The 10,222-nt window shown below is 54.6% G+C and overlaps 1 protein-coding gene across 1 annotated transcript; it reads left to right on the forward strand.

Annotated features, from left to right (window-relative positions):
* The first annotated feature begins 6,732 nt into the window (after positions 1–6,732).
* LOC137848574 (E3 ubiquitin-protein ligase Topors-like) lies at positions 6,733–8,726 on the forward strand. The gene is made up of 2 exons (XM_068667799.1): positions 6,733–7,510; positions 7,643–8,726. Exons 1-2 carry the CDS (start codon positions 7,254–7,256, stop codon positions 8,724–8,726), a joined length of 1,341 nt encoding a protein of 446 aa, XP_068523900.1. The 5' UTR covers positions 6,733–7,253.
* Positions 8,727–10,222: the final 1,496 nt, after the last annotated feature.

Below are 10,222 nucleotides of genomic sequence, written 5' to 3' on the forward strand. Positions count from 1 at the left end.
GCCTGGGGCCAGCTGCGGGGCTGCCTGCCTGTCCCATGGCAGCACGGGAGCCCTCCAGGCCCAGCAGGCGGTGGGCCACCCAGCTGCACCGCTGCACGGTGATGCCGATGAGCCGGTGCACAAAGGTGGCTGCGTGCTCCGGCATGGAAAGCTGCAGCAGCTGCACCAGGCGATCTTCATCCAGCCCCAGGAGGCCCACGGCGGAGGTGAGGAGGTCTTCTACCAATTGCGCCTCCGCGTGGTCAGCCCCATGGATGCGCCTCAGCTCCTGGCGCAGCCAGGGCAGCACGGGATGGATCAGCGTTGGGTGGTCTCGGAAAAGGGAGGCCCAAACTTCAGGCTGGAGGCCTCCCACAAGAGCCGGCCCTGCAGCTGATGGCGGAGATGCTGCAGGGTGGTGACGGGGGTTGGTGGTGGCTGCGCGGCCACGAGCTCTCCCAGCCGGCTGGGTGATGACAGACGCTTCTGCCGGCGCTGGGATGATGAGCTCCTCAAATTCATTGTCTGCCCGCACCGAGTGCACGATGGAGCTGACCCTCCTCTTGCAGAGGGGGCACTCGGGCTTGCTCTCCACCCACTGCTGGATGCATCGGAAGCAGAACTGGTGGAGACATGGCATCACGTAGCCCGCGTTGTCCCAGGTGTCAAGGCAAATGGGGCAGCGGCTCTCCAGCGCCGTGGCCATGCTCTCCAGCTGCTGCAGTGGGCTGCGTGGAGCAGGGGATGAGGGGCTGCTCCTCCTCACTGCTGCTGCACCAGCAGCTGTCACGCTGCAAAAGGCAGAGAAGAGGCCACGGTCATCGGCTGGTGTGGGGGCAGCTGCAAGAGCTGTGCAGGTCCCCAGAGGAGGAAACCCTTCCAGCTGCCCAGGGCCCAGGGCAAGGTGTCCCCACCGCGCTTACCTCTGCCGCTGCGAGCGCTCCTCCTGGGTCTCCCGACGGCCCGAACGACGCAGGGCCGTGGAAGAAGCTCTGATGGCTCTGGGAAGGGCACTGAGAGCTGCTGCAGCAACTCCCAGGGCACGACACCAGCACCAAGGCCAACCTCGCTCCTCACTCCAGACCTCACGCAACCGCTCAGCCGGAGTGCGGGCACTAGCCGGCGCGGTGGGACTCTGCGCCCGCATATGAGCAGCCAGGGCCACGCAGTCACAATCCATTGCTCACAGACGTCACAGTCCATCGCTTGGAGACGCCACCAGCCACCCGTAGGAAGTATCCCAATGGCCCATCCTCACCTCGGCAGCTCTCTGGCCCCAAATTCTGAGCCTCCCGCAATGCTCGTGTCCACTCCATGCCCCCCAACTTTTGTCTTGTCCGTGGCACTGGTGTTTCCCAGCAGTGTGGGGTCCCTGGCTGTGCCTTCCCAGGGCCCCGTCCCGGTCACCTTGGCTACGCCATGTGTCTTCAAGCACATACAGCAGGAGGGTCCGTTCGATCACAGCTCGGGCCTGCCTCTCAGGCTGCACCACACAGTCCCTCCAGTCCTGCCCATGCCCCAGCACTGCTGGCCTGCCCTCTGGGCTCCCGTGCTTCCTCCCACGCTGGGTGGAAGTCAGCCCTCTGCTTGCTCCCGGGGACTTTCTCCCGTCTGTCTTTACTGGCTGGGGAGAGCAGGGCTGATGGTGCCCTCTGCTCAGCACCCATCAGGCCTCACCCAGGCACTGCGTCCTTTGTAGGGTCCTGGGCAGGAGACACACGGGGAAGCTGCAGGGGCCCTGCCAGGAAGGCCTGTGCAACCAGGGCTGGGTCAGCATGGGTCAGAAGAGGTTTAAGGGCACCTAACAGCACGCTCTGGTGCCTTTGGGGAAGGCATCAAGGAAACGGGGCCTGGCTCCTCACAGCAGTGCCTGGTGAGAGAGGGAGGGGCAGTGGCATCAGATGGAACTGGACAGCTTCAGGCTGGATATAAGGGAAACAAAAGCACAAGGATCATTCAGCACTGGAGGGAGTGGCTGTCCGGAAAGGCTGTGGGACCCCTGGGCACAAAGGATTTCAAGACCTGAGTACTCATGACCCCGAGCCTCCAGGTCTAACTTCAGTGCTGACCATGTGCTGAGCCAGTGGGGCTGGAGTACAGACCTCCTCAAGCCCCTTGCAGCAGGCGTGCTTCTGGGCTTTGGTGATTGCTATGAAACATGGAAGGTAGCAGCTGTGTGTGGAAGCTTCTGGAAGGGCTGGCTGAGGAGGCCCCATAAGCACAGCAGGTAGTGGTGGCACCCACACTACAACTTCATTGAGATCACAGCACAGCTGTGTGCAGCTTCTCAGGATGCCCAATCAGGGAAATAAAAGCAGAGATGACCTGAAAGCGGAAAAGAGTGTGACAAGGTTTATTGACTTAATTCTTATCAAATATCATAAATCTAATGAAATTTTATATCTGCCCATTTTTAGGGTAGAGTTAGTTTACATATACGGAAGATGTTCTTTACTCTGCAAGTGGTAAGGCATTGGAACAAGAGCAAGAGAGGGGATTCCCAACAACAAGAAGCTCATATTTAATATTTCTATCATCCTTATTTCTTACTAGAAGAAGGAAAGATCTGGTAACACTTAAAAAAATAAAATTCTAAAACCAAAAAGGGAGCTTAAAGACAGTCCCATTAGATTTAATTTTACCTTTTCCAGCTGTAAGATGACATCTGTCTAATTTAGCCACTCTAAATCCAAAGTGGTCAATTTTATTCATAGCTTACTTGGCAGGCTATCAACATTTTCATTTATGTCAAACCCCATTTCACTATGGCAGTACTCCAAGGGATCTTCAATACCAAAGACCACTTAAATATGCTGTGTTCCTGTAGCACCTTAGTTTAGTCTTCAAGCAAACAAGATCTGGATGTCAATAACTGCTCTTTCTTTACATGCAAGGTTCATTCTACTTTCAATATGGCCGTAGTTTCCCTGCAAGGTCTGGCAGCTACTACTGGAGAGTCTGCCAAAAAAAAAATAAAAAAAAATCCCATCATCCATATTTCAGTTGTGAAGTTTACAACAAGAATGACCACCAGCACCATGCAAAGATCTGCTTCAGGACCCCAGTGCTTGGCTGTCAGCAAGATACCGCTTCCAGTGAAATCCCTTCCCTTGTATTTTCTTACATCCAAGATCACTCAGAAAGCCTTTGGCTGACGTTTTTATTGTGTTAATAGAGGTAAATGCAGCTCTGCTCTGCCTTTTGTACTTTCTTAACTCTTCTTAAGGGAGACCATCCTGGTATAGCACCAGGCTCTGAGACACTAGAGGGAAGATGAGTATGGGGTTTATTTCCTCAGCCAATTCAATCTCCAGTCTTTTCTTCATTCCTATCCCATGTCCACTGGAACAGTGACACGAGGATAGCTAAGGAATCTGTAGGAGTTGGCAAGATATCCACAATCATGTTGAGGACAAGGTAAAAGGACAGCCTTTTTACAGACACTGTAAACTTTCTGTGTTATGGTGCTTGAAACAGTGAAGCAGTTCTCCACAGTAAGGTCTGTCAAGTACAAGTTCTTTGATCTTTTGGAGTCCTTGTATTTCATGTTCACTGCCAGTCATTGCAGATGTGATGCAGCTGTTATGAGGAAGTCATGTAGCTGTGATACAGAAATTATGCAGATTTTTAGGGCTCAATTTCAGGGCTCAATTTTAGGGCCAGTCCTCTTTAATGCTTTTGGAAATGATCATGACACAGGAGTCAAATGCACACCAAGTAAGTTTACTGATGATAATAAATATGTAGGAGCTGCTGAATTCCTTGAGGGTAAAGAGGTCTTGCAGAGAGATCTTCATAGATTAGAGGGCTGAGCAATCACCAATAGTAAGAAATTTTACAAGAGGAAATGCTGGATTCTGTACCAGAGACAGGATAATCCTGGCTATATTTACAGACTGAGGGATGATAACCTGGGAAACAGCCTCACGGAAAGGGATCTGAGAACTTTTGGTCAATGGTGAAATGTATATGAGCCAGCAGTGTACCCTGGCAGCCAAAAGGGCCAACTGTACCATGGGATGCATCAGGCACAGCACTGTTTGCTGGTCAAGGGAAAGGGATTGTCCTGCTCTGCTCTGCTCTGCTCTGGTGTGGCCTCACCTCGAGTACTGTGTGCAACTTTGGGCACCACAATGTAAGAACATATACGACATAAAACTATTCCAGAGTCTCCAAAGAAGAGCAACAAAGATAGTGAAGGGCCTGGAGGGGAAGGTGTTTAAGGAACAGGGTTCCTTGGTTTGTTCAGCCCCGAGCAGAGTAGGCTGAGGGAAGGCCTCATGGTGGCCTGCAGCTCCCTCACGAGGGGAGCGGAGGGGCAGGCGCTGAGCTCTGCTCTCTGGGGAGAGCGACAGGACCTGAGGGAATGGCATGGAGCTGGGTCAGGGGAGAGTCAGGCTGGGGGTTAGGGAAAGGCTTTTCCTGACTGATAGCATGGTCAGGCACTGAAACAGGCTGCCCAGGGAAGTGGTCACGGTCCCAAGCCTACTGGAGTTCAAGAAGCATTTGTACAATGCTTTCAGACATTTCATTTAATTTTTAGGTAGTCCCGTATGAATCCAGGTGGTGATCCATGTAGGTCCCATCCAACAGAGGATATTTTATGATTCTATGCACATCAACAGCTCTCTACTGCAAGGCTGAATGATCCTATTGAACAACATAACTTCTTTTCCAGAGAAGTGAGAGCAAGATAGTCCAGAAAAGAGAGTAAGATAGAGGCAATTCCAGCTCAGTTGTACTAGTCACTCAAATTTTTTTTTTTTGTCATAAGACAGTAAGTGCATATGTGTGTGTGGATGTTATTGCTCATTTGTCTGTTCTTCAATTTTCTTAATGCACATCAGCTCCTGCAACTGGTAAACTATCAGTTTTCCTGGATTAACATGGATAAGAACCACAAGAACCATTAAGGCCTACCATCATGTTCATGCTGGTACAAAAATTAAAAATAATCTCTTGACCATGTTCAAAATAAAATTGCATGTTAATTAACCAGATTAATGTAATTGTCAAGAGGCTTTGCTAAAACACCTACTTCTGGTAGCCATCTGAAATGGAATCTTACAATCTCTCTACAGTGATATTCAAGTACGAGGTTCATTTAATTAATTAAGCAATTAGAGCACAGTGCATTTCCTTCAGATTAATGGCAAATTGAGAAAGCTGATAGCATTTTTACCTTGGGCCATTAACCCCAGCAGCACTTAGCCATCTTTTACTGGAAATACTGTTTAAGAAACAGTACTGTTTAAGAAACAGTATTTCCTTGTTTGAAACAGTTTTCTTGTTTGTTTCCCAGAGTTACAGACACTGTGTTCTGAGGCTATCTGCCTTCCCCTGCTCTCCCAGAATAAAAAGATCACAGGATCATAGGATCGTTCAACAGCCCAGAGGTGGAAGATACCTTGAAAGATCATCTGGTCCAAAGGCAAAAGGTGCCTAGATGGGGTTATCTACCAGTCTGTCCATTCACATCTGGAAACTCTACAGTGATGAATAACTTCACATCCCTAGGAAGGGGATGATCTTACGAAGTATCATCACCTTCATAGAATGTTAGAACCATAGATTGGTTTGGGTTGGAAGGGACCTTAAAAAGGACCTAATTCCCCTTCTTCCCCTGCCATGGGCAGGGACACCTCCCACTAGAACAGGATACTCAAAGCCCTATCCAACCTAGCCTTGAATACTTCCAGGGATGGGGCATACACAGCTTCTCTGGGCAACTTGTTCTGGTGCCTTACCACCCACAGAGTAAAGAATGTCTTTTGTATACCTAATATAAACCTACCCTCGGTATATTTGGCCGGTGCCATATTTGCAAGCAGCACAAAGTGTATCCTCCTGGTATGGATGGAATCACGTAAGGCCAAGAGATCAAAGCTTTGGAGGTCTCTTCAGATCTCCTGGATTGGCCTTACGTGGATGACTCTGAGCTGGTTGACAGATGTGCCTTTTCTACACTTGACAACCTGCCTGTGGTTGTGGTCATCAGACAATAATTCTGCTTCACTGGCAGTTTTTCCATCTCCTCAGCTGGGTCACCGGTTGCTCCAGCATGTAGCTTCTAGTCAGCAATAGGCCTCAGTTTCCCCTTCCTTCAGTCACACCCTTTTCTGCTTTCAGGTCATCTCTGCTTTTATTTCCCTGATTGGGCATCCTGAGAAGCTGCACACAGCTGTGCTGTGATCTCAATGAAGTTGTAGTGTGGGTGCCACCACTACCTGCTGTGCTTATGGGGCCTCCTCAGCCAGCCCTTCCAGAAGCTTCCACACACAGCTGCTACCTTCCATGTTTCATAGCAATCACCAAAGCCCAGAAGCACGCCTGCTGCAAGGGGCTTGAGGAGGTCTGTACTCCAGCCCCACTGGCTCAGCACATGGTCAGCACTGAAGTTAGACCTGGAGGCTCGGGGTCATGAGTACTCAGGTCTTGAAATCCTTTGTGCCCAGGGGTCCCACAGCCTTTCCGGACAGCCACTCCCTCCAGTGCTGAATGATCCTTGTGCTTTTGTTTCCCTTATATCCAGCCTGAAGCTGTCCAGTTCCATCTGATGCCACTGCCCCTCCCTCTCTCACCAGGCACTGCTGTGAGGAGCCAGGCCCCGTTTCCTTGATGCCTTCCCCAAAGGCACCAGAGCGTGCTGTTAGGTGCCCTTAAACCTCTTCTGACCCATGCTGACCCAGCCCTGGTTGCACAGGCCTTCCTGGCAGGGCCCCTGCAGCTTCCCCGTGTGTCTCCTGCCCAGGACCCTACAAAGGACGCAGTGCCTGGGTGAGGCCTGATGGGTGCTGAGCAGAGGGCACCATCAGCCCTGCTCTCCCCAGCCAGTAAAGACAGACGGGAGAAAGTCCCCGGGAGCAAGCAGAGGGCTGACTTCCACCCAGCGTGGGAGGAAGCACGGGAGCCCAGAGGGCAGGCCAGCAGTGCTGGGGCATGGGCAGGACTGGAGGGACTGTGTGGTGCAGCCTGAGAGGCAGGCCCGAGCTGTGATCGAACGGACCCTCCTGCTGTATGTGCTTGAAGACACATGGCGTAGCCAAGGTGACCGGGACGGGGCCCTGGGAAGGCACAGCCAGGGACCCCACACTGCTGGGAAACACCAGTGCCACGGACAAGACAAAAGTTGGGGGGCATGGAGTGGACACGAGCATTGCGGGAGGCTCAGAATTTGGGGCCAGAGAGCTGCCGAGGTGAGGATGGGCCATTGGGATACTTCCTACGGGTGGCTGGTGGCGTCTCCAAGCGATGGACTGTGACGTCTGTGAGCAATGGATTGTGACTGCGTGGCCCTGGCTGCTCATATGCGGGCGCAGAGTCCCACCGCGCCGGCTAGTGCCCGCACTCCGGCTGAGCGGTTGCGTGAGGTCTGGAGTGAGGAGCGAGGTTGGCCTTGGTGCTGGTGTCGTGCCCTGGGAGTTGCTGCAGCAGCTCTCAGTGCCCTTCCCAGAGCCATCAGAGCTTCTTCCACGGCCCTGCGTCGTTCGGGCCGTCGGGAGACCCAGGAGGAGCGCTCGCAGCGGCAGAGGTAAGCGCGGTGGGGACACCTTGCCCTGGGCCCTGGGCAGCTGGAAGGGTTTCCTCCTCTGGGGACCTGCACAGCTCTTGCAGCTGCCCCCACACCAGCCGATGACCGTGGCCTCTTCTCTGCCTTTTGCAGCGTGACAGCTGCTGGTGCAGCAGCAGTGAGGAGGAGCAGCCCCTCATCCCCTGCTCCACGCAGCCCACTGCAGCAGCTGGAGAGCATGGCCACGGCGCTGGAGAGCCGCTGCCCCATTTGCCTTGACACCTGGGACAACGCGGGCTACGTGATGCCATGTCTCCACCAGTTCTGCTTCCGATGCATCCAGCAGTGGGTGGAGAGCAAGCCCGAGTGCCCCCTCTGCAAGAGGAGGGTCAGCTCCATCGTGCACTCGGTGCGGGCAGACAATGAATTTGAGGAGCTCATCATCCCAGCGCCGGCAGAAGCGTCTGTCATCACCCAGCCGGCTGGGAGAGCTCGTGGCCGCGCAGCCACCACCAACCCCCGTCACCACCCTGCAGCATCTCCGCCATCAGCTGCAGGGCCGGCTCTTGTGGGAGGCCTCCAGCCTGAAGTTTGGGCCTCCCTTTTCCGAGACCACCCAACGCTGATCCATCCCGTGCTGCCCTGGCTGCGCCAGGAGCTGAGGCGCATCCATGGGGCTGACCACGCGGAGGCGCAAATGGTGGAAGACCTCCTCACCTCCGCCGTGGGCCTCCTGGGGCTGGATGAAGATCGCCTGGTGCAGCTGCTGCAGCTTTCCATGCCGGAGCACGCAGCCACCTTTGTGCACCGGCTCATCGGCATCACCGTGCAGCGGTGCAGCTGGGTGGCCCACCGCCTGCTGGGCCTGGAGGGCTCCCGTGCTGCCATGGGACAGGCAGGCAGCCCCGCAGCTGGCCCCAGGCCTTCTGCCTCCCGAGAGGGGCCTCCTGGTCCTGGTCCAGAGCCCTCCAACAACGCTGCTCGAGGCAGCACAGACGAACTCGCGGGCAGCTCCAGCGCTGCCCTTCAAGGGAGTCGCGGCCAGCCCCCCTCCAGCCCAGTTCCTGTCCCCAGGAACCAAGAAGCGCCCCAGGAGGCTGTGCCCGGAGCCTCCACAGCAGACCAGGGCAGGGACCATCCCCAAAGGGGGCCCCGGCGAGCCCCGAAGAGGAGGGCCCCCACCTCCCAGGCCTCTTCTCCAGCAGCCAAGAAGAGGCCACCCCGCCGGCAACACTAGGGCAGCGCCCCAGGTGCTGGCCACAAGAGGGCCGGGCCAGCGGGTGGGGTACACGGAAGGCCCTCAGGAAATACATCTATACAATGTAGAAAATAAATCATATTTATATAAAGTCTCAGTGTAGCTAACAATGTATTTGGTGTCGCCATCCCCAGCCCTACTGCCATCTCCCCCTCTTCCTGCTGCTGTGCCCACCGCCTCCTGGCGTGCCCGCTGTGAGGTCTGGTGGGGTTGGGGCACAGCGATGCCGCCCTTGGCCAGGAGGGCTGGGGTGTTCGTCTCGGTGCTCCCCTCCCCTCCCCAGGTGCCCGGCCCCACTGCTGTGCTCCCCCTGACAGCGCGTGCTGCCCAGCCGCAGGCCTGCAGCTCTGCAGCTGCTCCCAGCGGGAGGTTTGGTGCCAGGGGGTGCCTGGGTTCAACAAGTCCAAGCACCAGGTGCTGCACCTGTGTCGGAGCAATATCAGACACGAGAGGAACTCCCTGACAGCAGCCCTGTGGAGAGGGATTTGGGGGTTCTGTTGGATGAGCAGCTCGACATGAGCCAGCAGGGCGTGCTTGCGGCCCAGAAGACCAGCTGCCTCCTGGGCTACATCAAAAGCAGCGTGGCCAGCAGGGGAGGGAGGGGATTGCCCCCCTCTGCTCTGCCTTTGTGAGGCCTCACTGGGAGTGCTGCATCCAGGTGTGGAGCCCACAGCACAAGAAGGACACAGGTCTGTTAGAGTGTCTCCAAAGAAGAGCCATGAGGATGATCAAAGAGCTGGAGCACCTCTATTGTAAAGAAAGGCTGAGGGAGCGGGGGATGTTGAGCGTGGAGAAGAGAAGGCTCAGGAGTGACCTTATTGCAGCTTTTCAGTTCTTAAAGGGGGCTTTTAAAAAAGACTGAGAGCAACTTTATGGTCAGGCATGCAGTGCCTGGACAAAGGCAGATGGACTTGATGATCCTTGTGGGTCCCTTCTATGATTCTAAGGGGGTTAATGGTTTTAAACTAAAAGAAGGGAGATTTGGATTAGATGCTAGAAATGCTTTATTCAGAGGGCGGTGAGGCCCTGGCACAGGCTGCCCAGAGAAGCTGTGGATGCCCCATGCCTGGAGGTGTTCAAGGCCAGGCTGGATGGGGCTTTGGGCAACCTGGTCTGGTGGGAGGTGTCCCTGCCCATGGCAGGGGGCTGGAACCAGGGGATCTTTAAGATCCCCTCCAAGCCAAAGCAGCTCTGTGGTCCTATGGTTCTGTGAATATCAGGTGGCAGAAGTGAGTATTGTCTTGTTACCAAATACACACCCTGGAGCTAGAAGCCATCCTGAAAACCCCAGTTTCAGATCATGGTCCTGGGAGGCAATGGTGGACAGGTATGTATGAGGGATTTTTGTATCATGTGTGTGGGGAGAGGCAATCTGGTGAGCAGGCCTGATGCCACCAAGTCAAGCTGTGGGCAGTGATGACCAGCTTCAGCACAGGGATCCCGGCAGGCCAGGCCACGAGGGACTAAGGATAAAG

Source organism: Anas acuta, chromosome Z (assembly GCF_963932015.1).
Source record: "Anas acuta chromosome Z, bAnaAcu1.1, whole genome shotgun sequence".
Taxonomy (NCBI): Eukaryota; Metazoa; Chordata; class Aves; order Anseriformes; family Anatidae; genus Anas; species Anas acuta.